The following is a 27203-nucleotide window of genomic DNA, read 5'->3' as shown; positions in this document are numbered from 1 at the left end:
ATATCTTAATATTACTTTAGGTTGTAGAAAAAATCCCCTTTCCACTTACATTATTAGACATCATGATAGTAAGCAATGATTTGTTGTGTGAATTAAAAGCTACATTGAGAGTTGTCGCTTGAACCATAATAAGAATTGCATGCAGAACTGTCAATACTAATGTTAAGGAAAAAATATTTTTTTCCATATCATCTTAATATGGTCATAGTACAAAATATTTAAGACATTCATTGAGGAAAAAAGAGAAGATTTATTATCTAACTCCTAGCCACATTTAATTGACTTTTCTTCATAACTTCCCTACTGGATGGTTGATAAACAGTAACATTTACAGAACTTTGATTAAAAAAAACAAAAACAAACCCAAACTTTAATGCTTGTCCATTTAATTATGCTTGAATGAAAATTCTAATTACTGTGCTAATAGAAGCTCGGAAGTTCAATATTAAATCACATGCTAATACTCCTAATTCATATTTTTTCTTACTAAAAGGAATTAATGAGAAAAAGTTAACCCAGATATCATTCAGTGTTTCTCCTAAATAATACTTAATTTTCCCTAGTCTTTTGTGAAAGCAGGATAATTGATTTAAAAAAAAAAGTCTGCAAAATTAGTTGGCATCCTTCCCCATGTTCTATTTTAGAAGCACACATGTCAAAGACTGCACAAATACTTCCAAAATACCTGTTTCATCTAGACTGACACAATCCCTACTCGCAACTGAACGTTAATCCTGGCATAGCAACTAGCTTTGGATAATTTTTTTCTATCATCAATTAAATATTTAATATTTAACTTTTCTGTCCCCAAACCTATGAATTCACTCTTGGAGTAAAAGAACAAAATTTCACTTTTAAAGATGACCCTTCTAGAAATCAAAGGTAAAAAGTGTGCTATTGTTTGTATTGTTTCTGTAGTCTCCCAAGAACTTTGATGACTCTATTTCCCAGATGGGATTGGATATGAAAACATTACATTTCCACTTTTACAGTTTGTTCTAAATTGACCTTCATCAACATAAAGTTTCACCAAAAACTAGAACAGTTCAGGAACAGAAAGAAAAAACAAATCACTTTATTACCCCATTATAAGATACAACATGACATAGAAGACAAAGGGTTGGTCATGGAGTCAGAAAGACTTGAATTCAAATCCCATCTCTGAAACACTGGTTATCTCTAGGTTGTAGAAAAGTTGTAGATCTGGATCAGGGAAAAGACTTTTTATGTTGGGAGCTTCTTCATACTGATGAATCAAAAGTTCAGACCAAAAAAAAAAATCCAACAAGACATATAATAAAGTTTGAGACTAAGAAATTCTCAAAAATTTCTCACTATATCTTTCAAGTTTCAAACTCAGACTTATCTTGGGCAATTTAATCCAAAAGGGAAAAAAAGAGGGTAAACTTAATAAAAATAGGGTTAATTATTACTCTCAGGCAAATATATTTAAAATAATTTATTTAGGAATGGCACTGTTTTCTTTTCATATTCTTAGATATTCTCTGAAAAACAAACCAAAAGACCCCCAAAACCTAACTAGTGTTTCAATCTCATAAATATATTGTTTCTCATGCTAATGTTTATAGCTTAGTTCAATTATTTCACCATAATTGCAAAAAAAATTACAGTGGATGTTTTCTGTCCTGGAGTCTGATTCCATTCACAGTATTTTCCTAACAAAATCTCTTGTTTTATTATTCTTACAAAGCATTTCAAAGAAATGTAACTATAATGTACTTTATGTTGATTAAAAATTATTCTTTTAAAATTCAAAAGCATCTAGCTTCTGACAAGGAAATAGCAATTTTTAGTTGTAAATAAATAAAGCTACAACTTAATGTTTGTAATTATTTACAACTGCACATGCTAAGTGAAAGAATTTGTCAAGCAGTTGGTGTTTCCAGAAATTCTAAAAGGATACAGACATAAAGCACAGCCATGAAAAAATGAGGAATCAAACCAATATGGGCTCTTTTTCTTTCTTTAGGTTCTGTTGCTGTCCAGTAAAGAGCATCTAAAATATCTTGGCCAAATGATGAAAACAGGCGATCGGCAACCTGAGGAGTGACATTGAAAAAAAAAAGTGCTTCAGTTAGTAGTCATCATTGATATTTATGTATAATACACTGCTAAAGTATACTGCAAAAATGGCCAGAGTCAAACTTCAGAAACAATTTTTCATCTTAGATATCCCATCACCTGTATCTATTAACTAGTGAGAATATATCCAAGTACAAGGGAATACCCAAAACATGTTTCAGCAATTTAAATGATTAAAACATAAATCCTTCAGATAAGGGCAAACCATCAATTTAATCCAATTAAAATTCATTTATTAAGCAATTATGTGCAAAGCATTGTGTTAGACTCTGGAGATACAAAACAATCTCTGCCATTAAGAAGCATATATTCGGGGCAGCTAGGTGGTGCAGTGGATAGAACACCGGCCCTGGAGTCAGGAGTACCTGAGTTCAAATCCGGCCTCAGACACTTAACACTTCCTAGCTGTGTGACCCTGGGCAAGTCACTTAACCTCAATTGCCTCACTAAAAAAAAAAAAAAAAGAAGGAGAAGTGTATATTCTACCAAGATGCACAACATATAAATAAATACATGAATAAAGGTAAAATAATTTGAGGAAGGAGATAACATTAAAACAAGTGGGAAAATAATGAAAGGCTTCCCATAGGATGTTATTGCCTGAACTAAATTTTGAAGGAAGTTAAGGATACTGAACGATATAAAAGAAGATGGAGGGCATTCCAAGAATGGGAGATCACTTGTACTAATAAGCTAAGGCAGTGGCCATTTGCACTCTGACCAACTGTCATTATTTGAATACGGCTGACTATCTCATACAGTCAAATAATTGTTAGATATTTTCAGGTCTCTCCCTTCATGTGTAGGTCATGTTGATTCAGGACTTGAAGGGTTGCATGGTGCTATCTGCACAACAGCTCTCTAAAGTAAGCAGCAGAAATATTGTCATGGCCATGATAGAGAGGAGGAAGTTAAATGATACTTCTGTCCCCTCTGACCAAATTCAGCACTTTACTTTTTCCACTCTACAGTCTTTCCAAATTAGACTTAACCATGATTGTTCATATTAAGTGACACAATAAACTATTTAGTAAATAAATATCTCAGCTAAATAGAGCTAGAACACTAAATCACCAAATGCTTGATTATTTAAACCAGTTTTAAAGGCAGGCAGACAGATCCTAGCCTCATTCCCCCCTCCCCCCAAAAAGAGTCAAAGATGCAGGCCAAAGGAATTCACTCCCAAACAGGTTATAAAAAATAAGAGGAGAGTTAAAGGAGTTGAATAAACACAAGTGACTTGTTGCAAACAGGGATGAAGTTGTTCCCATTTTAGATAGATGGGGCATTCTTTTTGGTGTTCCTCATACAAAATAGACTTTTCATGACTAAACTACAGCAAGATTCCTTTCTACTGCATGTATCTGAGCACAGCAAGCACAGGGGCAATGCAGCTATAAACACTAAATTGATCAACTTACTAGCCTTCAATACAACATTCCTTGACATCAGAACATGACTTGAATGAATTGTTCAGATGAATGACTGTCCCAGCCTCTGAGTCACTGAAACCATTCTCAAAGAGCTGATTTCCTCTTTAGATGAACTTTAACCTGATAACATACCACCATCCTTCTTAACTATCCTTCACCATAGTTACTGGATTCACCTGGGCATCTAAAGTTGGGCTTCTTAACCTGGGGTCCATGAAATTTTTTTTTAAATTAAAATTTTTATTTTGGGCAGGGCAATGAGGGTTAAGTGACTTGCCCAGGGTCACACAGCTAGTTAAGTGTCAAGTGTCCGAGGCTGGATTTGAACTCAGGTCCTCCTGAATCCAAGGCCAGTGCTTTATCCACTGCACCACCTAGCTGCCCCCGGGTCCATGAAATTTTAAAATAAATTTTGACAAATGTATTTCAAGATAATTGGTTTCTTTTATAATAATATGTATTTTATTTTACATATTTAAAAACATTACATTGAGAAGGGTTCACCATAGGCTTTGCCAGACTGCTAAAGTGGCACATAATTCAAAATTTAATAATCCCCACTCTAAAACAAGTCTCTCCTTACTTTTTGTTTGCTCAGTCATCTTTCAGTGGTGTCCAACTCTTCCTGACCCCATTTGGGTTTTTATTCTCAAAGATCCTGGAGTGGTTTGCCATTTCCTTCTCCAGCTCACTTTAAAGATGAGGAAACTGAGGCAAACCAGGTTAAGTGTCTTGCCCAGGATCGCACAGCTAGTAAGTGTCTGAGGCTGGATTTGAACTCAGGAAGATAAATCTTTCTGACTCTAGGTCTAGCGCTCCATCCACTGCACCACCCATGTTCCCTTCTCTCCTCACTTCTTCAATTGAAAAAGCATTTATTAAGCACCTACTGTGAGCCAGACACTGTGCTAGCCATGGGGACACAGAGACAGAAATGAAAACAATCTGCCTTCAAGAAGCTTCCATTCTACTGGAAGAAATAGTCGATGGACAAGTGTTTGTTAAGCACTTATGTGTCTGGCACTATGTAAGTGCTGGGGAGGAGACATAAAAGCAAGAAACAGCCCCTACCTTCAAGGATCATACATGCTAATAAAAGTCGCCACATGACTAAGTACTTATCACACACACACACACACACACACACACACACACACACGTGGGCGGGGGGGAGAGAGAGGGAGGGAGGGAGGGAGAGAGGGAGGGAGAGAGGGAGAGCAAGCGAGCGAACATGAAAGCAATCTGAAAGGGGAAGGCATCAGTAACTGAGAATTGGTGGTGGGGCAGGGGAGGGAAGGGTAGGCCTGAGATAGGAGAGGAGGGACCTGAGAAAGGCTTCCTGCTCAGAGTGGGGTTTGAGCTGTGTCTTAAAGGAAATCAGGGAAACTAAGAAGTTCCATGAGTACAGAACAGTCCCATCTTGGAGGAGAGCTAATGCAAAGGCATGGGGATGGGAAAGGTAGTTGTCCTGTAGCTAAATCATAGTGTTCGGAAAGACTGCATCAAATATAGATTTAATCACAATAGGAAAAAGCTATGAAAACTTTTTTAAAAATCTAAAAACTTGTTACAGTGAAAGCAAAAGCATTTGTTATCCATATTTCATGTTTTCTTTAGATGTAATTTTTAAATTGTGAAATTCTAGCAAAGGTTGCAATATAAGTTTCCAACATATATTTAAAGAGTGTTTTTCACTAACAGTTACATTATCAAGAAGCACTTATATACTAATATGACTAAGAAACAGATATTCTCAGTTTATAAATTATGGAGATTAAAGATGAAATTTTATTACCAGTTGATCTGAGGACTAAAAAAAAGCAATCTTTATTCTCCCTATGGTGCCTAGTACATGCTCTTCTATACCGCATACATTAAACTTTTTTTTTTTGTGGGCACTGAGGGTTAAGTGACTTGCCCAGGGTCACACAGCTACTAAGGGTCAAGTGTCTGAGGCCAGATTTGAACTCAGGTCTTCCTGAATCCAGGCCCGGTGCTTTATCCACTGTGCCACCTAGCTGCCCCCTGCATACATTAAACTTAACATAAAATTATTCACATGCAAGATACGATAACTGATCCAAACAGATAAACTCAATGTTGTCTTGGCAGGAAGATGTTATGTCTTTACCTCAAGCATGTTGTAGATGATATAAAGTTTAATGACAGACTGCCCTCTTATGAGGTGATACATCATAGAATAATCAACGTAGTGCATCATGAAGAAGCAAATTACCAAGATGACGCCCTTCAAAATATCACAAATCTGAGCAGGCTGAAGCAAACGTCTGTCCCTGAAACATATAAATGTAATGAAAATATTAGTTCTATTTTATGTAGTTTCAAAATAAAGCCTCACTTGGACCAAGAGTGGAAGCACATGGAATAATTACATTTTTAAAAAATGCATATAAATCTAAAATACAAGAAAAGTCAAACTGAATCACTTGGTACTACTATGAAGGTATTATTCTTCTACCACGTTGTGATATTAATAATTTACATTTTGATGGCATTTAAATATTTACAAATCAATTTCTTCACAACAGTCCTGGAGGTAGAGTATTATTAAGCCCATCTGACAGATAAAGAAAAGTTATAGTCACACAGGTTAAGTGGTTTCCCCAGGGACACATAGAGAGTAAATGAGGACCCAGGTCTCCTGACTGTTCCCATCACACTATGCTGCTTCTCCAGCACAAAGATGGTAAGCACTAAAACAATTATTACATATTAGACAATAAGTCTCGACAAACACAACTCACTGTTACTATCAAAGCTGATGTGATGGAAAATGGATTTACATCAATGAATTCCCAGATTTACTGTATCTACCACTTGATTAGCAAAACCAAAATTTGTAGTTGACTCTGAGGCAGCCAAAAGAACAACCAGGTCTCAAAGGAGGTAAAGCAAGTTCTATTTATGCCATATAAAATACACTTCTTCTATAATTACTGTCCATTCTCTACACCTGCAGACCTCACTTTCTTTTTTTATCTCGACTGTATTTACCATGTAATATTGTGTACTATAGCTATTTGTGCTGCTCAGAACACAATTAGTGCAGGGTAAATAGAGATTTGCACCATGGTACAGAGATGAGCACAGGGCAGAAGCTTTGTGGTTGCCATCCTTATGTCTTGTCCCTGATAATTCCCTTCCACTGACTGCCTGGGGATGAGCTGCCCTCTTTGCCTCTATAATTACACCGATGGCTGGACTGTCCTCTCCCCTTCCCGCTCCCATGCCTCAGACTCTTCTCCCAAGGTGAGAAAATTCCTAGTTAGTTCTTAGGTCTTGGTATGGATTCCCTTCCCTTAATAATAGCCTTAGCACCTGAGAAACAGTGCAGTTTAGTGCACAAAGAGACAGCCTCAAAGTCAGGAAGATCTGGGTTCAAGTTCTAGTTCTGATACATGCTGGCTGTGGGATCTTGGGCAAGTTACTTAATTCCGCAGTGTTCTAGGCATGTCATTGAGCCAAAAATTATGAACATGAAGCATTTGGAAAAATGTGGAAAATATCCATTCGAACTAATAGAATGCAGTCAAGTAAAACCACAACAATTTAGATGGCAATCACAAAAATGTAAAGAAATTAATACTGAAAGACTTGAGGGCTTTAATCAATGCAGCGGCCAACTGAGATGTTGGAGGACTTGACAGTGAAGCAAATCTATTAGCAAAGATGGGGGATGAAACATACGTTTTTAGGCACAGTCAACACAGTGATTTATTTAACTTGATTTCACAGTGGAAGATTCTATTGAAAGAAGTGGGTGTGGAGTCAGAGGGAAATGACAGTAATTTTTTTTAAAAAAAAGAACAGAGCCTCGATGAAACATTTTTTAGAAATCATTTAACAACTCTGAGTGTCAGTTTCTTGATTTATATAATTAGAATAGTGACACATCAAAGTAACATGGTCAGGATCTGAGAAGATGCTAAATTGTACTTTGAAAGCCTTAAAGCACTATTTAAACTACCCACTATGGAGACACTTCATATATACGTGTGTGTGTGTATACACATGCATTAGACTAAAATGACTTGTGTATGGGGAGTTAAGCCCCACCAGGCTCTTGGAATACAGGGACTCCGTCTGACCTCAGCTTTGAGTCTCCTCCACTGCTAGCAGAATACACTATACATAGGAGGCAATTAATGTTTGTTTTATTTGTTATTTGTTCTATCTTTCAAGACCCAAATTCCAGACCACTTCCCCAAGAAGCTTTCTTTGATTCCATAAACTAAAAGTGCTATTTATCTCCCTCTTTAACCCTGTACCTAGTACACTGCCTTATAAGTAGTAGGGTGCTTAATAAATGTCTGCTGAATTATAGACTGCAATAAATTTAAAAAAGGAAATTGTAAAATCCTATCGAGTCTTTTAAAAACTGGCTATGGCTGTCATATGTCTGAGATATTTGAGTCAACTTTGTTTAAATCCAGGGAGCTTGACCAGCTGGCCATACCAGCTCAAATTCCAGTACTGCAAGTCTGTGTATCAAATTTTCTGTACTAAATTTTTAAAAAAATGCTATGAATCATGACATAAGCTAAAGCATTATGAAATACTCTAAGGTTCTATAACCCATAGTTTTATGTTTCAATTTTGGAAAAAAGATTGAAATTGTGAAGTGAACTAAAAGCAATTTAATTACCAAAAAGGAAAATAAATTAAAGTTTGACTTAAGTCAATCTAGATGTTATTCTTTTTTCCTTAAACATATTCCATAAAGGCACCTGAGAGTTTCCAATTATTTTTTATCAAATCATTATAGATTCACACAATTTTAGAGTAAAAAGAGACTTAAAGATTATTCACTCCAATATCCTCATTTAATAGATAAGAAAAATGACTTTCAAGATTGAACAGGTAGTTAATAACATATAAGGCATTAGAAAACAAATCTGATTTTCAATCTAATGATTTTAAAATTGTATCATATTCCCTCCCTCCTATAACATGCATCTATATTGAATAAGAAAATATCAGAGATGCTTGATAAGAAACTGTCCTGTTGAGTTTTCCAATGAAAAGGTAGTATTCTAATTTATAAGTAAAAATATCTTATATTTAATTTTTTGGGGAACGAATTCCTATAATTATCATAATTGGTAATCAGTAAAATAGGAAACATCATCCTTGAAATTGATAGGAAAAGGGCAACATAATTGATACTTTTAAAACACAAAATCTCTGCTGGTTTTTAAACAAAACAAATAGAAAATGGTTATTATACTGGGGGACACGACACAGGAAAATAGAATGAGATCTTTTTTTTTTTTTTCTGGGGCAATGAGGATTAAGTGACTTGCCCAGGGTCACACAGCTAGTAAGTGTCAATGTTTGAGACCAGATTTGAACTCAGGTCCTCCTAGGGCCAGTGCTTTATCTACTGAGCGACCTAGCTGCCCCCCAGAATGAGATCTTAAAGAATGGAAAATAAGTCACAATAAACAACATATTATTTACATTTTGTGGCAAAATGGTATAGCCCTCGTAGCCATTTCATAAAATTATATTTACATTTATGTGAAATAACAGAAATTAGATGACAAAATTTAAAACCATCAAAAAACACACTGAAATTTTAAACCAAATGAAATTACTTTTCTAAATAGAAAAAAATGATTTCTCCAAACTGACATATATATACACATATACATGATATGTACAGATATTTTATTCATTTTTTTATCTTATTTATGCATATTTCTAGATGTATCAGTCATTTAAGATATATAAATAACAGGTCAGAAAAAAAAGAGTTTGATTTGTTGGTACACAAAATATATGAACTAACCAGATGTGGTGATACATTTGTTACTGATGCTGCTGGTTGATCACTTGAACTCAGGAGTCCTTAGCTACAGTTCTCACCTATGGACTGAGCTGATTATTGGGTATCCAAACTAAGTCTGGCAGCAACATGATGACCCTGCCCTGTAGAAAGAAGGCACCAGTCCCATGAAAGGGCTGCATTTCCAGTTTGGATGAGATAGAGACTCAGTCTCCAAAAACAAAAACAAAACAAAACAAATAATAATGGGAACTTGGAAAAAATTTATCCAGATTTAGACAGTCTTAGTGAGGTTCACTAATAACATGTAGTCATTGATATAAACCTTTAAAAACTCCCACTATTTCATATTTCTATTTTGAGATATGTTAGCAGATGCAAAGTTGTCTAATATTATGGGGGAAAATGCCATAAAAACAAAACTAATCTAATCCCATCAGAAAAATGTTAAAACCCACAAATAATGGTTTTGAATTTTCATCAACTTTGTGATTTACCTTGAAAATTTTAGTTTATGTCTAATAGTAGTAATTTTCTTCAGATGACATTTTTTCCAAGCTGATGGAGGACATGTACTAGTATTCAAAGTTCTAGTGTTCAAAACAAGAAGGTTCCTCGCATCCAATCCCTTAGTTTTTGTTCATTAGTACTTGGCAAGGGCTTGATAAACTCCTATTAGCTTTCATTTCACAATAATAACTCAAACCTACCTTAACTATAAAACCTTGATGCAAGGAAGGTAAGCACTGAAGTAAATCAGGGATACTAAGAGAAAGACTGAAGGAATGAATAGATTCTAGGTATGGGGGACAACTTATGCAAAGACACCAAGACCAGAGAGAGTGGTGAGCATAAGTGTGAAGAATAAGAAGGCCATTTGGGGGTAGACCAAAGAGTTTGTGGAAGGTAATAAGGCTGAAAGCGTGGGTGAGAACCAGGTTGTGAAGAATCTAAATGTTAAATGTAAGAGTTTGTATTTCATCCTTGGGGTAAGAGGGAACGATTAGAGTTTACTGAGCTGGGGGATTCCATTGTCACATCTGTTCTTTAGGAAACTCGCTTTTACCATCGTGTAGACGATGTATTGAAGAAGGGAGAGGGCTGCAGTAGGGAAACCAATTAGGAGGCAATTATAATAGTTCAGACAAGAGGTCAAGGGGATGTGAATCAATGTTTTGTTTGTATGAGTAAAGAGAATAAGACAGATGTAAGAGGTAACTATAGAAATACAATTGCTAATACTTGGCAACTGATTGGCTATATGGGCTGAAGGAGCTGAGAATGATTCCAAGACTATCAATATGGGTGCCTGGAAGATGAAGGTACCCTCAACAGAAACAGGAAGTTCAAAGGAGGGGTGGGTTTTGGGGAAAAGAGGAATTTTGTTTTAGGTATGTTGGCTTTTGAGATAAATACCTATAGGACAACCAATACTAAATACAATAGTTTACCTGAAGTCTGACTAGGACAGAGAATAAGATTATTACATACCCTGTTCTAGATCAGTGGTGTGTCAAATGGAAACAGAAACAGATCCCTTAATGCCATCTATTGACTTAGAAAATCACAAATTAACTACTACCCATGTTGTATTTTTATTTATTTTGTTAAACATTTCCCAATTTGAGTTTGGCATCTCTGCTCTAGACCCTACACCACTCAGTTCTGCTTAAGATAGCATTAGTTTTTTAACCTGTCACAAAACACCCTGAACTCATATATATATATATATATATATATCTCCCATTTTAGACTCATGAAATGGATATTTTAAAACCCAAAATAACACTTTGCATTTACCTCAACAGATTCATAAACTGATTAATATGAATACTGCTTACATTAGTACAGATTATACCCCTTCAATGCCATCACCCTGTGTGATTCTTATATATGTGTCTCAGACTTCACAGATAGCTAGCTATCAGTATGGTATGGACCTTCCTTAAATCTTTTTACATTTTATCAGTACTCTGTTATCCCTCACAAAGTCATGTTATTAACCAACTCACTTCCTTTTGCAATCATACATTCCCCATATGATACTCCTTATACCAAAGTCAAATAGAAATTAGAAAACCACATATTAATATTAATTATAAATTTTTATTTATTTCGTTAAACATTTTCCAACGATAATGTAATCTGTTTCAGTTAGCACTTGGCAGTTTTGCAGGCCTCCAGTTGGACATCTCAGTCATACATCACTTCTTGTGAATAGGTTATCAATGATATAAGATATAGTTTACTTAAATTCATCAAGTGTCTTTTCAGTGATGTCTGAGTCACCCTTAACTTGGATTCTTTAGAGATCAGGGTGTTTCATCAAGAGAAATTTATCTTTAAAATGGATTAATTTCTTTTAAGGGAGGAGCAACTTAGGACCATTAAAAGCTCTGTAAAGTTTCTCATGGGTAGTATTATTTTGACACATTTCCCCTTTCCTATTCCATTCTGGGTACAGATCAATGTCTGAGATATATACAGTATACTGATGTACACAAATTTAGCTCAATGTATGGGGCATCCAACTGCATTTCATACTCTGGACACAAGGTATTTTTCACCCATTTAGTTTTTTCCTATAGGAACTGTTAGACTGATCCTTTTTAAGTAATTAGGGTTCTCACTGAGGAGGTCTTGTTAAGTTCTGGGGTTTGATGCAATTTGGACTTTATATTTTATATATTTTATTTAGCCCAATGTTCTAAACTATTGAGATTTTTGAATCTTGTGTCATGACCCTTTCAATTTTGTGTCAAATTTGCAACTTTATCTGCAAATCTGATAATCTATGCCATCTATGCATTTATCAAGTCACATATAAAAATGTTAAAATTATCAGAATCAAGGACAGGTCTCTGGGTGTACTCGACTAGAGCTACTGAGACAGTAGTGGCTCCCCTTGGGGTTCAGTTATTCAATTGTTCCAAACCTACCTTACCTAAAATGAGCACTGCATTTAGAGATATAGAAACTAGGTTCAAAATCCTGGCTCTGAAATTTCCTACGGCTCAAGGGTAGGCCATTTAACCTCTCTGAACCTCATTCTTCTTATCTGAAGAATGATGGAGAATTGGATGAGATGAACTTACAACTCTACATCTGTGCTCCTATTCTATGAGTATTGAGCTCACATCTTTCCATTTCTATCCACGACATGTCAATTATAGTGCTGTTTTTATGGAACTATTTCTGTAACATTATTTTGTCCATTATCTTTTTTCAGAACCAATTATCAGCATTAGACAGGATGTGATTCTGATTAGGTAGGGGTATATTTCTTAACTATAGTTTCCTCATCTATAAAATTAGGGGATTGAATTAGATGGTCTCTAAGGTCCCTCCCAATCTTAAATCTATAAGAATATCAGAAAATTCTTTTAGAACACTTTAAAAAAAGAACTATTGTAATCAAGTTTTCCCCTTTAGCTCCTTATTTAGCATACAACTGGAATAAGAATACATATATAGTTAATGTCTGATCCAGAATTTCAACCTCACTTCAATTTCTGGACCCAATAAAATTATTGCAAATCTCCAGACAGGTAGATTGCTTATTTGGTTACAGAAACTCACACTCTCACAAAGTTATATCTCAGAATTGGTTGTCATAAAGATAACTATAATATTAAGATTGAGGATCATGACTTCAATTGAAAAGTTAGAAGCAGCAGGTGGATCCTTGAGAAACAAAAATCTTGTTTTCATATAAGTATCCTTGATAAATAAAGAGAAAAGAGTTTAGGTTTGTAACCAGAATTGTTTTTAAAAGGCTAGGCTTTGGGGGCAGCTAGGTGGTGCAGTGGATAGAGCACTGGCCCTGGAGTCAGGAGTACCTGAGTTCAAATCCAACCTCAGACACTTAACACTTACTAGCTGTGTGACCCTGGGCAAGTCACTTAACCCCAATTGCCTCACTAAAAAAAAAAAAAAAAAAGGCTAGGCTTTTGCAAAATTTTGTTTGGGTACAGCCTCTAAAAATTAAAAAAGACCTCGTGTTACCCATACAGTATATACCAAGCAACTTGGGTCAATGATATTACGTCTTTGTAATTGTAATAATTATTTCTCCTCTGCGCTTTTGAAATTATGTAAAAATAACTAGTGTTTCCTTCTCTAGTGTTTAAAAAGATGAGTAATTTTGAAATACTTTGCCAACAACCCACTTCAGGTATTAATTTTTAATTTTTAAACTGAATTTTATTTTTTCCAATTACCACACATTAATTTTTCATCACAAATGTTAGTTATACATGACATAAAATAAACCACCACTTAAGAACGTAAAAATTACATTACATATGCACAGAAACGGGGAAAAAGATCAGGCTACAAAACAAAGCAGAAATTTACCAACCTGATTTTTAGCCCAGAACACAAACTGTCTCAATTTTATTTCATATTTTTTGACAAGGGTAGCACAAGGTGGGATAACCTGAGAGTGGGAGGTGTCTGGACCCTTGATTTTATCAGTGCAGGGTATGCACTGATTAGGGACTCTTCAGTAACTTCTAGTTTAGGGAGCTGCCTGGGGGCACTGGGATGCCAACTGACCAATGGATACACATGTTCGAGTAGGATCTGAAGTCTACCTTCCCATCCACCTTTCTAACTACTACATTATGCTACCTCTTGTCACAAAGCAATATAAAAAGAGATTTTTAAGTAATGTTAACATTGCAAATAATTTCTCATAAATTCAGTAAATTTGTACAAGGAATCCAATCTGAAAAAAAAATGCAATCTTCCAAATTAACTAAAACTGTAGCTTATACAAAGTGCTCCATTCTTTTCCCACAACATCTTCCATAGTTGGTTATATAAGGCTTCTATTGTCAATAATCAATAAATCAACCAACTATTATTTATTGCTATGTACTGTCCACTTTAGTAGGTGCTGGGGATACAAATGCAAAGAGTAAAACCATCTATAGATGCACCAACCAACTAAGACAGGAAATGGAGAGTTTTGGAGCGAACTCTCCAAAACTGGCCTCCCATCTCCTTTTACTACTTCTTTCTACTTGTTTGCCTATTTTTCCTCTTTGGTCCTCTCATGCCACACCCACAATTAAGACGGAAAGAATACATATGAACTAAGATTGGGAAATAATATGAGGAGAATAAAGACAGCAGGCGAGAGAGAAGAGAGCAACACAAGAGAGAAAATGGAATCATTCTCATATTTTAATCGGGAATATGGAGGCAAAAGCTATCAAAACACAAGATAAAAATAAAGGTGGAAGTCAAATGTCAATGGGCCACTACTGCAAGTGTCATTTTGTAATAAAACCTGGGGCCCTTCTACTGAATTCCATTTTTTTCTTGGTAAAGACTGATTTTTGGCTACCTGTGAGACCACTGAAGGAATTTAAAGATATTTAAGGATTTCAATCAAAGGCTTAAAAACTTAAATGTCTATGAATTATATTTTAAAAAACTGGGCTTGGTTTTATTTTTGTTTACATGTGTATAGATATATATATGTATATAGGTGCATATTTGCATATGAAGATTTACAATATATATGCACATATACATACACATATGCACATATATAAGGAAGATTTATTTATAAGACATAGGTTGAAGAAAATATGCAAATGTTCTTGGATCCAAAGACTGAAATTATTTGCTAAATTCTAGTATAAAGTATTAACTTCAAATTAATAGTTTATCATTAAATTGAAAATTTTAAGTTTTTCTCAGAACTTAAATTTGTTTCAAGCTATTCTAGAAAGAGAACTTTTAAAAATTAATTTCTCTGGGTGGAACATTCTGATAACTTCTTAATGTTAGGATAAGTGATATATATAAAGCAAATATACATTTAAAAATATATATGTATATATAAGCTATTATTGTGAGATAAAATAGTGAAGGGAACTAAATTGCATTCTTATGTATGAAAAGCATATTTCCACCCCAAAATTATTAATTCTGCCTAAGGTGTTTATTTTTGCATTGTGATAGATACTAATTTTAACTTATGCCAATTTGGCCAAGAGCATAGAAGGAAAAATCAGGGTTTACTCACCACAAGGAGTCCCTGTGACACCACATTCCATCCTATAAAGGAAGTGAAAGTGCTCCTCCCTTGGGTCTGATTTACAAGAGAGAAAGAGAGAGAGAAGGTTGTAATGTTGCTACCCTACGCAAGAGGGTCATCGTGAGGAAAAGGTGGACAACAAATTCTGATGTTATGAAAGCTAAAATCGTAAATATGTACCTGACTACATAGGCTATCTTAAAAAAAAAAAGAAAGATGTTTAGGTCATGTTAAAAGGAAACATTTGGTTTCCTCACTGAATTTTACAAAGAGCTTTTTCTAGGTGAATTATAGTGGTAGCAATAACAAGACACACCAAAAATAAGGCTTATGTGTAAAAAACTACATTGAATTTTATTTTATTAATATTATTTTTAAAAAATTTTGAAGCTGGGTCTCCCTATCTTGTTCAGGCTAGAAGTACATTGGCTACTAACAGGTTGATAGCAATACCAATCACTCTAGAAGCTTTAACTTGTTCTATTTTTCTGACCTAGACTGGGTCAGTTTGTCCTTCTGGGCAGCCTAGTGGGGCTTTGTTCCCAGGGGCTCATCATACCAATACTGGACTTAGAACAGACACCCCAGCTTCAGCTCTACCAAGGCTCAGAACTTCCAAACTCAAGCAAACCTGCAGCCTGAGATACTATAGCAGAAAGGGGCAGAGGTGTACCATAGGTGCACCCCACTGAACCTGCATAATAAATTGCATTTTAAAAAGAGAATTTTTAAAGGGAAGCTATATGGGGAAAAACAAAATCTTTAAGAATATAGAACATGAAAGGAAATCCAGTAAGTATAGAGATTCTTAAATACTTGGAATTTATAGTTTTAGAATATGAAGATGAACTAGAATTCTTCAATGGAAGCAGTTTGTCTGATAAGAACCTATTGGTTCCCCAAAATGCCTCAAGAAAATAAGAGCTAACAAGAATTAAGATGAATAACCAGGGAAAAAAATAAACAAAAACTTCAGCCTTTTCTTCTATTATTAAAAAAAAATTCCTACTAGCTTCAATATTTTCAAAAGAAACTTATACTTTACATTAAATGAAGGAGAAGCCAAAATCAAATCACTTCAACCCTGCATAGAGAAATTTTTTGGGAGACATTTAAAAATTTCATATTTAACAATTGGTGACATTTTGCTCTATAATTCTTTCATTCAATTGTAATAACAAATCAAAAGGCACAATCTTTAAGGGTAAAGTAGATTGACTACAATATCAGTGCAATTAAAAAACATATAGAAATGAATAATATGTGATTGAATCTATAAGAAAAGAATGACTTGGCAACCTCTTCGGCTGACACTAGAAAATTTTATCCTTTGAAAACCATACCTTTCCTTTTCAAGAAATGAGGATTAGGGGCGGCTAGGTGGTGCAGTGGATAGAGCACCGGCCCTGGAGTCAGGAGGACCTGAGTTTAAATCCGGCCTCAGACACTTAACACTTACTAGCTGTGTGACCCTGGGCAAGTCACTTAGCCCCAACTGCCTCACTTTAAAAAAAAAAAAAAAAGGAAAAAACAAAAAAGAAATGAGGATTTCCTTAGTTGACAACTGAGCACAAACAAGTTTTCCAAACAAAGACTTATAGATCAATTCTACTTATAAAGATTTTGGAATGTGTAAAATTTTATTTTAGTAAGCTTCTAGAAGCTATCGCTAAGAAAAAGTAGATAAAACTGTGCAATGACTATATTTTTCCAAATACGGAAACTTTCTTTTAGTCTGGAATACAATACATTATAGAATTTCAGAACTGAAAGAGTACTCAGCTAATCCAACCCATATCAAAGAAAAGTCTGCTACTATGAGATACCAGGCAAGTGATCATTTGGCCTATGCTTTAAGATCTGTGAAGGGAAAATCTACTCTACCTCCTGAGGCATGACAATTCTGATGATTAAAAAAATTTTCCTCACACCAATTCTAAATATGTCTTTTTATAGCTTCCATTCACTGCTCCTTCTTATGCCTTCTAGGGCCCCAAAGAACGAGTCTAATTCTGCTTCCACAAGCCCTTCAAATACAGCTTCCTCCAGCATATTCTCTTCTCCAAGCAAAATATTCCTAACTCCTTCAACAAATTCAGATATAGTTATGGGGCCCTTCACCTTTCTAGTTGCTCTTCTCTTGATGTTCTACAATTCACCAATGCTTACACTGTGGCACTCAGAAATGAATACAATACTATGAAAATGGTCTAACCAGCACCCAGTACAAAGGAACTCTCACCTCTATATTCCTGAAAGTTAAGTTTTTCTTAATTTAGCCCAAGATCACACTGGCTTCCGTAGTCTTCATATTACACTGGGGGCTCTTATTGAGCTCATTTTCCACTTGAAAACCCAAGTCTTTTTTCAAACTGTTCTCCAAAATTTGTTACCCATTTCATGCTAATGAAGTTAATTTTTTGAACCCAAGTTTAAGGAGAAGTAAAACTTGGTATCACACAATAAGGAAATGTCAAAGACACCAATTTCCCCCCAGATTTGGTACTTTATTGTAAACATTTTTGAATCAAGAGTTTATTTCAGCAATTAGCATAATTTGTTGATTGAAAGAGAGCAATTGTGATAGACCCTCACTCACACAGATGATTCTACAGTGCCTGTGAACTGCCCGAGAGCAAGGACTGCTCTTTTTGCCCTTTTTTTGCATACCCAGTGCTTAGCATAGTCCCTGGCACAGAGCAGACACTACTAATGGCTTGCTTACAAAATGGTTCATCTTTACCAGATTCTGATAACACTGACAAAATGTACAGTGATTCTGAATAATCATGATGAAAGTGGTATTTACTTAAGGGACCTAAAGTAGGATGCTACATAATCAAAACATGCATTTTCACGCCATTGAAATAAAGAATGCTTGTATGTATGGTGATCAATATCAGGGCAAATACAAGGTAAATTTATAGAAGATGGAGAAAATGACTCAAAGATTAAATTCTAAAGCAGATGCTGACCCAGGGGTTACCAGAAAGCATCCAAGTAAATGAAAATAGTCAGCTAATTCCAAGAACCAAAAATGTCTATATCTCTAAATTCTCTAAAATTCTTTCTCTTTCTCACTCCCTTCCCCCATGTAAAAAGATCACACGAAGGAACTCTTAGCATTTATATTTTCCTCACTGTGCCATGAACTAGGTGTCACATGACTAAATCATCTTTTATTTTAAAATTTTTCAAAGGAATAAAAAACTGGTAAAATACTCTGTCTTATGGGGGAGGAGAGAGAAGGCCAAGTTATAGAAAATAGAACCAAAGGAAAACAATGTAGAGCAAACATTATTCAACTTATTTACTGATCTCAAAAGCTCTTCTTGCTGCTTCTCCTCTTAAAAATACAAAAAGAAGTCTGATAGATGGAAGGAGGAGTTTTTATTTGCTGAAAGAGATGTAGTACAAAAGATGAAATATTATGATATGGCTCAGGCAAGACAAGTCAGATGAAAGTGGAGAAAACACGGGAGTAAAGCTGCTTGAAGGAAGAAGGAAATGTTTAGCTATCACCTGAATAATAAAAATTGGATTTGCAAAAGTAAACTACTTAACCCTAAAGTATATTTAGTAGCCTTTTAGCAACATATGCCAAAGTTCTGAAGAATCTATTTTTGAAAAAAAATTAATGTAAAGATTATATAAAAAACCATTTCAAGAATATAATAGTTTTCAATGGTATACAAAGTATCAAAATTATAAAATGGCTCAATGAAAGCAATACAGACTAGACCACAACACGAATTATTTGTTTACCACAGTATTTACCATAATTAAGACACTCAGAAACTCTAGTGAATAAAACACTTTGGTCATCATCATCGAAATTGTGTATATCAGACATCCCACCATAAATATTTGTTGAAATGCTAGTTAAAGTGGATATTCATCTTAACAGAGCAACAGATTAAAAACAAACAAAAACCAACCCTTGTTTCTTACTGTATATGAACATTAGCAACTACATGAATTTAATAATTAAGATTTCTTTAAGCAAGTTGAAGAGTAAGAGAAGTTTTCACAAGTATTATGAAAGGTAAGGGGACAGGTGCCCTCTAGTGTCAACTTTTGACTACAAGCCCTTAAAAAAAAAGGAAGTGAAAAAAGGAAAGAAACTTGACTGTAAATCATTTAAAAACTTCCTAAAAATTAAGTTACATTTCAAAGCATTTTAAGAAGGATAAATTAAGAAGACTACTAATGGGCTACAAATAAATTCAAAACTTCGGTAGCTCTGGGCCAGTAAGGGAAATGAAAGAAACAGGTAGTAGTGGCATTCCCCTGGTATATCAGGGAAATCCGGGATTCTCTGACCCTTTACTCAACCGCTCTGCTTTCAGTCAGAACTTAAACTATATGTAATCTGAAGAGGTAGAGATTACATAAAATGTACCTAAGGCTGTACTAGATGTCTATATGGAGATGAGATGGTACCTCAAATAAATGAGAGGATTAAAAAAAAAAAAGTATCTTGGGACATAGGTACAACAGCACTCTTACTTATCCATAGTATATGCCTAGGTTTAAAAAAAAAATACTCCGGGGGGGGGGGGGGGCAGCTAGATGGCGCAGTGGTTAAAACACCGGCCCTGAATTCAGGAGTACCTGAGTTCAAATCTGGCTCAGACACTTGACACTTACTAGCTGTGTGACCCTGAGCAAGTCACTTAACCCCCATTGCCTGCAAAAACCCAAGAAAAAAAAAATACTCCTTAGTATTTTTCATTATTCATCTCCAGAAATTAAAGGGTATTTAAGCTTTTAATTTGTTTACCCCATTACTCTGGAAACTACCAAAGATAGTCACTCAATAATCTCTTGAGCAGTACCTCACTTCATAGTTGATAAATGAATATAAATCTTAATAATCTCATTGCTTTCAATAAAGTGTGTTTTAGGTTCTTCCCAAGCTTCAATTTGCCTTCTTTGTACAAATCAAAGGCTATGATAATCCTTTTCTCTCGCTTTTTTCTCTGGAAGTAGGGAGAGGGTGGTGCAGAGCTCTATCAGATTCCCACACAGTTCCCACTTTGGAACTTGTATTTTATCCTGATTCTCTGTGAAGATACTGGAAATGATCTAATCTTGTAAGGCAGCCATAATGTAACAAATAAATGAATCTTATTCTCTCTGTGTATGAATAGCCAGAAAGATATCGATAAATCCATATCTCTACATATTGCCTATACAGAAGATACATTTATTCTATAGTAATTTTTTAAAAGCCCATTGTCACACAGCTCATCTGTAACAGAAACAGGACGTGAATCCAGGTCTTCCTGACTTCAAAGCTAGCTTTCTATCCACACTAAGTTACATTGTCTTCCTTTATGTAAAACCTTTTTTAAAAAATGAAATCTAGATTCTAATAATATTGGAAAGTAAGATATTTTTCTTTATTCGAGTATGAAAGATTCACACTATTCATCATGAACCTAAAGAATCCTAAAATGAATTTCCCAATTAATTTTTACTATAGACTTAATTTTCTCACATTCTGGTGGGTGTGTAAGGCTGTATGAAATAAAAATCATGATAAAGAGATGCTTCTTCATAGAATTGTATGTTATTGTATTATAAGACTGAATTCTTATTCTTACCAAAATTTAATAATTTCTAACATTTTACAGCAGAAATAGAAAATAGGTTTCTTCCTCATCAAAAATAGTAATTTTAGGGGTAGCTAGGTGGCACTGTGGATAAAGCACTGGCCCTAGATTCAGAAGGACCTGAGTTCAAATCTGACCTCAGACACTTGACACTAGCTGTGTGACCCTGGGCAAGTCACTTGACCCTCATTGCTCTGCCAAAAAAAAAAAAAAAAGTAATTTTAAATGGGAAAATATATAGGTCTTTGAATTGGCATATTATTATATTTTAATATATATATAAAGATGATATATGACTAGCCTTTTTATTAAATAGAATTATATTCTACATACTGAATGCATAGTAATTTCCTAATGGGGCATTTCTGGCATGGCATTTGTATTGGTTATTTACATTAATTATGTATGAACATATCTATTTTATGTTATTATAGGATATTTGCCAATTTTCTAGTTCAAGGACAGCAGAAACTGTCCAAATTATTTTCCATTTAGAGTAACTAATTTTGTGAATTCAGACATATCTATGACAAACTTTCCTGCTAAGTATGAAGTAGACACTAAGAAGAAAGACACTGAAAACACTTAGAATGGGAAAATTATAATTAAGGTTAAAATTCTATGTTGAAAAGAAATAAAAGACTAATGTTCAGGTAACAGATTCTTTTTGAGTTTTACTAGGACATAATTCCTTCCAGAACCTCTCTTGAAGGAGGGTGCCCAGACCACCTGGCTCTTCATTTCCTCTAGACTCCACTCCCCTAGACTTCTCTGTCATTTCCCCATAGGATGTACCTTCCCTCCTTGCAAGCTCTTTGACAGCAGGGACTGGCTTTTATCTTTCTTTGCATTCCCAGAGCTTAGCCAAGTGCACATACTAATTTTTAATAAATATTTATTTACTGACATACGTTTAGTGGAAAGTATCTGCCCACCCTCACTTTCTGTGTGATACTATGATAGATGATATAATATTGAACATGATGTTGGAAATTACTGACTGTATCATTTTTATAATTTTGGGGAAATGAATTTAAGTCTGACTTGAGTTCTATAAAGTCATTTACTGCAGTAGAATTTCATTAAGAGAAAGAAATGTGTGTTTGTATGTTGCATATGTGAACAATGCTCAGTGGTCTACACAACTCTACAAGTTTGAGTTCCAGCGCAGGTATCAACCTTCCCTCAGCTGAGGGTGTCGCCTTGCCCAGGAGTTTGCCATGCTGATGAAACTGAAGGGTCAGGCCCTATAGGGAGATTTAAATATGGGGGGTAGGGAGGTGAAACTAGTGACTGCATCATGGTGAAGAACTACTCACAGAACATAGTAGTAAGTCATGTGGGACACATTTGAGGTCCCAGTGAAATTGCATTTAATCAAATAATTATTTATGAGCATTTAAGAGCAAGGCATGCTAGTAGCTATAAAAATATTTTAAGAGTTTCCTATGAGCTAGTAGAAATGATTTAAATTGGGTTAATCTATAGTTGCCAGTCTCATCTTTTCGAGAAAAGAAAAAATTTATTAGGGAACACAGGGTCACACATTCTTAGAACTGGAAGGGATTTTATAGATCAATATCCCCATTTTACAGATGCGGAAACTGAGCTTGATGTTAAGTGATTTGTGAAAAGTCACAAAGCTAGTTCCTAGGAGAACCAAGACTAGAACATGGGCTTCCCAACTCATAGCCTAGTGACTTTCTTGCCAGATTCTTGCCTAGTAAATCATTCATTTGGAATCCAAAATCTGGAGGATAAACATTTAATGATTACTACTTGCATTGTGTTAGATCACAAGGAAATAAGTGTGAATTTTATCTTATGTTAACTTGCCCCTAATATTTATTTGCACGGTATATTTAGCATAGTGAAAACAATCAGTTCTGACAAACAATGAAATAGTATACATATTTTTAAAGTAATAATATATTTTTAAAAAACCTACCTTAAGCCATAACAAGGCAAAGTGAAGAATCGGAATAATGCCAGAAAAACTCTCAAAGGAAGTAGGGTGAACACATAGAGAAATGCATCCAGGCACAGAAAGATTCCAAAAATCATAAGCTAGATTTTTTTAAGAGAAAGAAAAGAGTACATTATTTTTAAGTCATTTCAGAAGCCAAATTTTTAACAATAAGTTTTAAGAACATCAGGCATTTTACTTCTCATCACTAAATATTAAATTCTACTTGCTTTGCTGATAAAAATTACTTTGTGGAGATTTTGATGCAAAGGACTATCTGCAATTTTCCCCCACTGTATGTCATCCACTTTAACCAATAACTCAGAAGATTAGCCTTTGAACAAATGATGGATGAAATGTTGAATATGGTTTACCAAGCCTTTCCTCATTCTTTAAACGGTTTCATAAAAACATTATAAAGATTTATTCCTAGATTTGTTTTTCTAGGCTGTTTGCTGTTTCCTTTTTAGTATGAGAGAGAGAGAAAGGTGAACTGGATTAAGGATCAGCACTGGAATCAGGAGACTCCCTTCAAGTCCTGTCTCTGACTTTTATTGGTTGTGTAACCATGGGGCAAATCATTTAATCTCTCAGTAACTCCAGATAACTCTCTAGGCATAAATTACCCAGAATCAGTATCTGTATCAGTAAAAGGAGTTTACATATCAGTGAAATCACAGGTCAGGGACAAAAATACAAGGTTCTATTATTTGGATAAAACACAACATAATTAATGAAATGATTCTTAATGTCAAAGAAAATTCACAAATTTCTTTTTCTGTTCACTAATTTAAAAATGTCTCTAAAATACAGTCCAGTGAATTTGCTCTATTCAGAAGAGAATTTTCTTGATTTAATATTCGACTACATTTCTCTTTTTTGTATAGTTTTTACCTTAACATAAATTTGTCTCAAACAAATGTAGCACCGTATTTCATAAACTCAGGTGAAGCATTTTGGAGGTTAGACCTTGTCACAAGCTAAGTTACATATTCTTAAATATAGGCAATGCTGTAATCATGGATACTTAAATAGAATAGAGAAAGGTTAACTTTTTTTGATGATTTAGAGTAATGGTTATTATTAAACTGTGCTTTAATACAAGGGTTATACTGAACCACGTTGTTCTTTTGCTCCTACACTAAATGGTCTGTCGTTCTATGCACTTTTCAATCATTTCGTCTCCTCTCCCTGCAGTGAGCCACCACTTATCTCTGCTTTGTATTTTCCATCGTTCTAATATGCCATCATAATATACACACAATTGTCTAAGTGAGGATATAAAACTGGATCTAGAGTAAGGCGAGCTCCCTATCTGTTATAATATTCACATATTTTTCTGCTTTGTTCTCCTTGACTGAGTCGCTAAATGGTTGTTTATTAACTATATTCTGTCACTCCATGACCATTCTATTCAGTGAAATGGATACCATTTTCTCCACGATGTCAAAGCTCTTTAGAAGCTAGGAACATCTAAGTATCAGAATTTTAGACTTGCAAGAGATTTCAGGGATCACTGAATCTAAACTCTTTTAGGTGGTAGGAATTGGGAGCCCAGAGAAGTTAAAGAACTTCCCCTTGTGCTGACTTCTCATACACTGACAAGTTACATTTCTGACACATTCTAAACTTGCATCAAACTTGGACAGAACTACTCACTCTACAATTCATCACTAAATTTTTTTATCATATTGTTCCTGGATAGCTTTTGACAACTTTCAGTCTTTGAGTTAAGTCTTTCTTTGGGTCTGAGATGGAGTAGAAAGAGCAATGAACTTGAGTACGATGAGACATCAAGTTGAATTTTCCCTATGACACTTAGTAGCTATGTGACTATGAGCAAATCACAACCTCTCTGAACCTAATTTTACAAATTCATAGCTGGGAGGCCAATAAAAGATTATAAAGTGTTCTGCAAATCCTAGTCTCTCTCTGTAGTAAGTCATTATAAAAAAACTATTTCTGAAAATAAAATACTCATTTTTATTGAATTAAAAGGAATTTACTTTCTTTCTAAAGTTCCTTCCCACTTTAAATCTATCAACCTATGGTAGAGCAATAAACCAACATTTACACTAGCTACTGTGCTAAATGTTATGGATATAAAAAGAAGCAAAAGACAGTCCCCAGCCCTCAAGGAGTTTATGATCTAATGAGCAAACAAATATATACAAAGCAAAATATGCAGGATAAATAAGAAGTTACCCCATACCAATTCTTTTCTATAGTTATAATTTGTTTTCATTTTTTCCTCAAGTATTATTATCTCTTGTAAGAATTCTGGTTGAGTTTGCACCAAGTTTGATTTGATGCATTCTTTGAGGATCCCTATTACTGCAATAGCTCATGATACTATAGTTCTTTCTTTTTCATTTGCCCACTCTTCCAACCTACTTCCAGACTTCAGACTTGATATTAGGTCTGGGTTTTGCCACACTTCTAGAAGGAAGGTCTGGCCTGGTCCTCTTGTTGCTTCTTGGGGAATATTGAATGTTGTGTTGTTCTAGGATCTCAGCAACAGGTTGGGTACCTGCAAGCTCTCAGTGCTTCCAAAGGTGTCTGATCCAAGTCAAAGGCTGATTGCTGCACCTCTGGTCTGAGCTCTGCAGATTACCTGACCTGGATTTGGTGCTACCTAAGAGTAGACTGCTGCTAGCTCCAGCCCTTATCTTGTAGCTGCAAGGCTCTGTTGGTTCAAAGTGGAAGAATTGTAATCTCACCTTTGGTCTGGATTTCCTGCCTTCGTTATTCCCCTCCAGGCTGGGCTAGATGCTGGGAAGTGAGATCCTGCTCTGAGTGTGGGGTTTGAGTCAAACGACTACTGCTACTGGCTTCTGAATTTTATCCTTTCTCAGACTCCTTATCTGGGAAGGGCAATACCACCTCTGTAGCACAGATCCCCTCTCACTCCACCTAGGATTGACAAAGCTGTTAACTGGGACCTATCCTCAAAGCGGCCTTGGTATGGGTTGGGATGTCCCAGGTTTGGAACTTCAGTTTCTGGTGATGTGTAGCCTCTCCTTGGGTGATGGAATGTTCTACTAGCTGTGTGCGTCAGCCCCAATCCCTTCCCCAGTGACTAGAGACTTCTCTGTCTTCCTGTGGTGACATGGACCAGACAAAGAACTCACTATCTTTTTTGGACTTCTCCATCAAGATTCTATCTGGTTTGGTGAATTTTATAGATCTCTTTGGAGAGGTTGTGGATGGGAGCTCAGCTTCATTGCTTCCTTCTAGTCTACTATCTTGGCTCTGCCCCCAACTGTCTTTCTTTTTGCTTATAGTTGTATTTCCAGTGCTTAGCACAGTGCCTGATACAAAGCAAGCATCAATAAATGCTTTCTGACTTGACAAAACTAATAGGCTTTCAACTACATATATATAATCGCATAAATCAAGACCTGAGAATCTTGCCAATACTATAAATTAATATATTTCTGGAATATCCTTTAGCCTAGAGCAGAACTGACTAAAAATTTAAATTAATAAACACAATTGAGAAATTAAGCATTTCTGAAACATATATGCAGACCTACAAACTGTGCAAACCCCCCACCTCACTCCCATATATCAGAGTTTTTCCACCATTTTTCCTAACAGCTATACTCCTTTGGATTGCATTCCATCTTGATCCCAGGGAACATCGTCATCAGGACAATTCATCATCCTGTGAGACCATATTAGCCTTTGTACTCACGGCTCACTGATACCCTCAGTAACTGCTACTCCTCTGATTGGAGAGTTGAAGAGTAGAGCAAAGAACTTCTCCCAAAGCCTCCATTTAAGGTGTCTCCCAGGGCAACCATCTATTTATTTTCCACCAGCTGCATTTGTTTGGCCCGGGGTCCATCATACCCTCTGTTCTGAGTAACTTCCATTCCTTCCTTCTCCTCCTCAACTTTTCAGCTTCCTCTTGAGTGTTGTCTTCCTCCATTAGATTATAAACTCTTTGAGAACAGACACTTTCTGCTTTTTTGTATTTGTATCCCCAGCATTTAGCATAATGCCTAGAACATGCTAGGCACTTAATAAATGTTTATTTACTGAGGATTTATGAATCTTGAAACATGATTCAAAAGCTGTATTACTGTTTTATATGTACTATCCAATAAATTTCAAAAATATTTTTGAATACTTTGCAAGAGGGAACAATAAAGGAAAATTAAAGATAAAATACGCAAGTGCTTGCTCCATTCTGTTAAGATAAATACTTGAGAGTGCT

General features: G+C 35.2%; 1 protein-coding gene across 1 annotated transcript in view; it reads right to left on the bottom strand.

Moving 5' to 3' along the window:
• Positions 1-27203, bottom strand: part of TAPT1 (transmembrane anterior posterior transformation 1) — a 95897-nt gene that overhangs the window by 33790 nt on the left and 34904 nt on the right. Inside the window, exons 4-7 of the mRNA XM_043971592.1 lie at positions 22964-23082; positions 5668-5830; positions 1925-2060; positions 50-147 (exon numbers count right to left, since the gene is read on the bottom strand). Coding sequence (XP_043827527.1) covers positions 50-147; positions 1925-2060; positions 5668-5830; positions 22964-23082 — 516 coding nt within the window. The remainder of the gene's footprint in view (positions 1-49; positions 148-1924; positions 2061-5667; positions 5831-22963; positions 23083-27203) is intronic.

This window comes from Dromiciops gliroides, chromosome 6, assembly GCF_019393635.1.
Source record: "Dromiciops gliroides isolate mDroGli1 chromosome 6, mDroGli1.pri, whole genome shotgun sequence".
Taxonomy (NCBI): Eukaryota; Metazoa; Chordata; class Mammalia; order Microbiotheria; family Microbiotheriidae; genus Dromiciops; species Dromiciops gliroides.
This window is presented reverse-complemented; position numbering and strand designations above follow the sequence as displayed.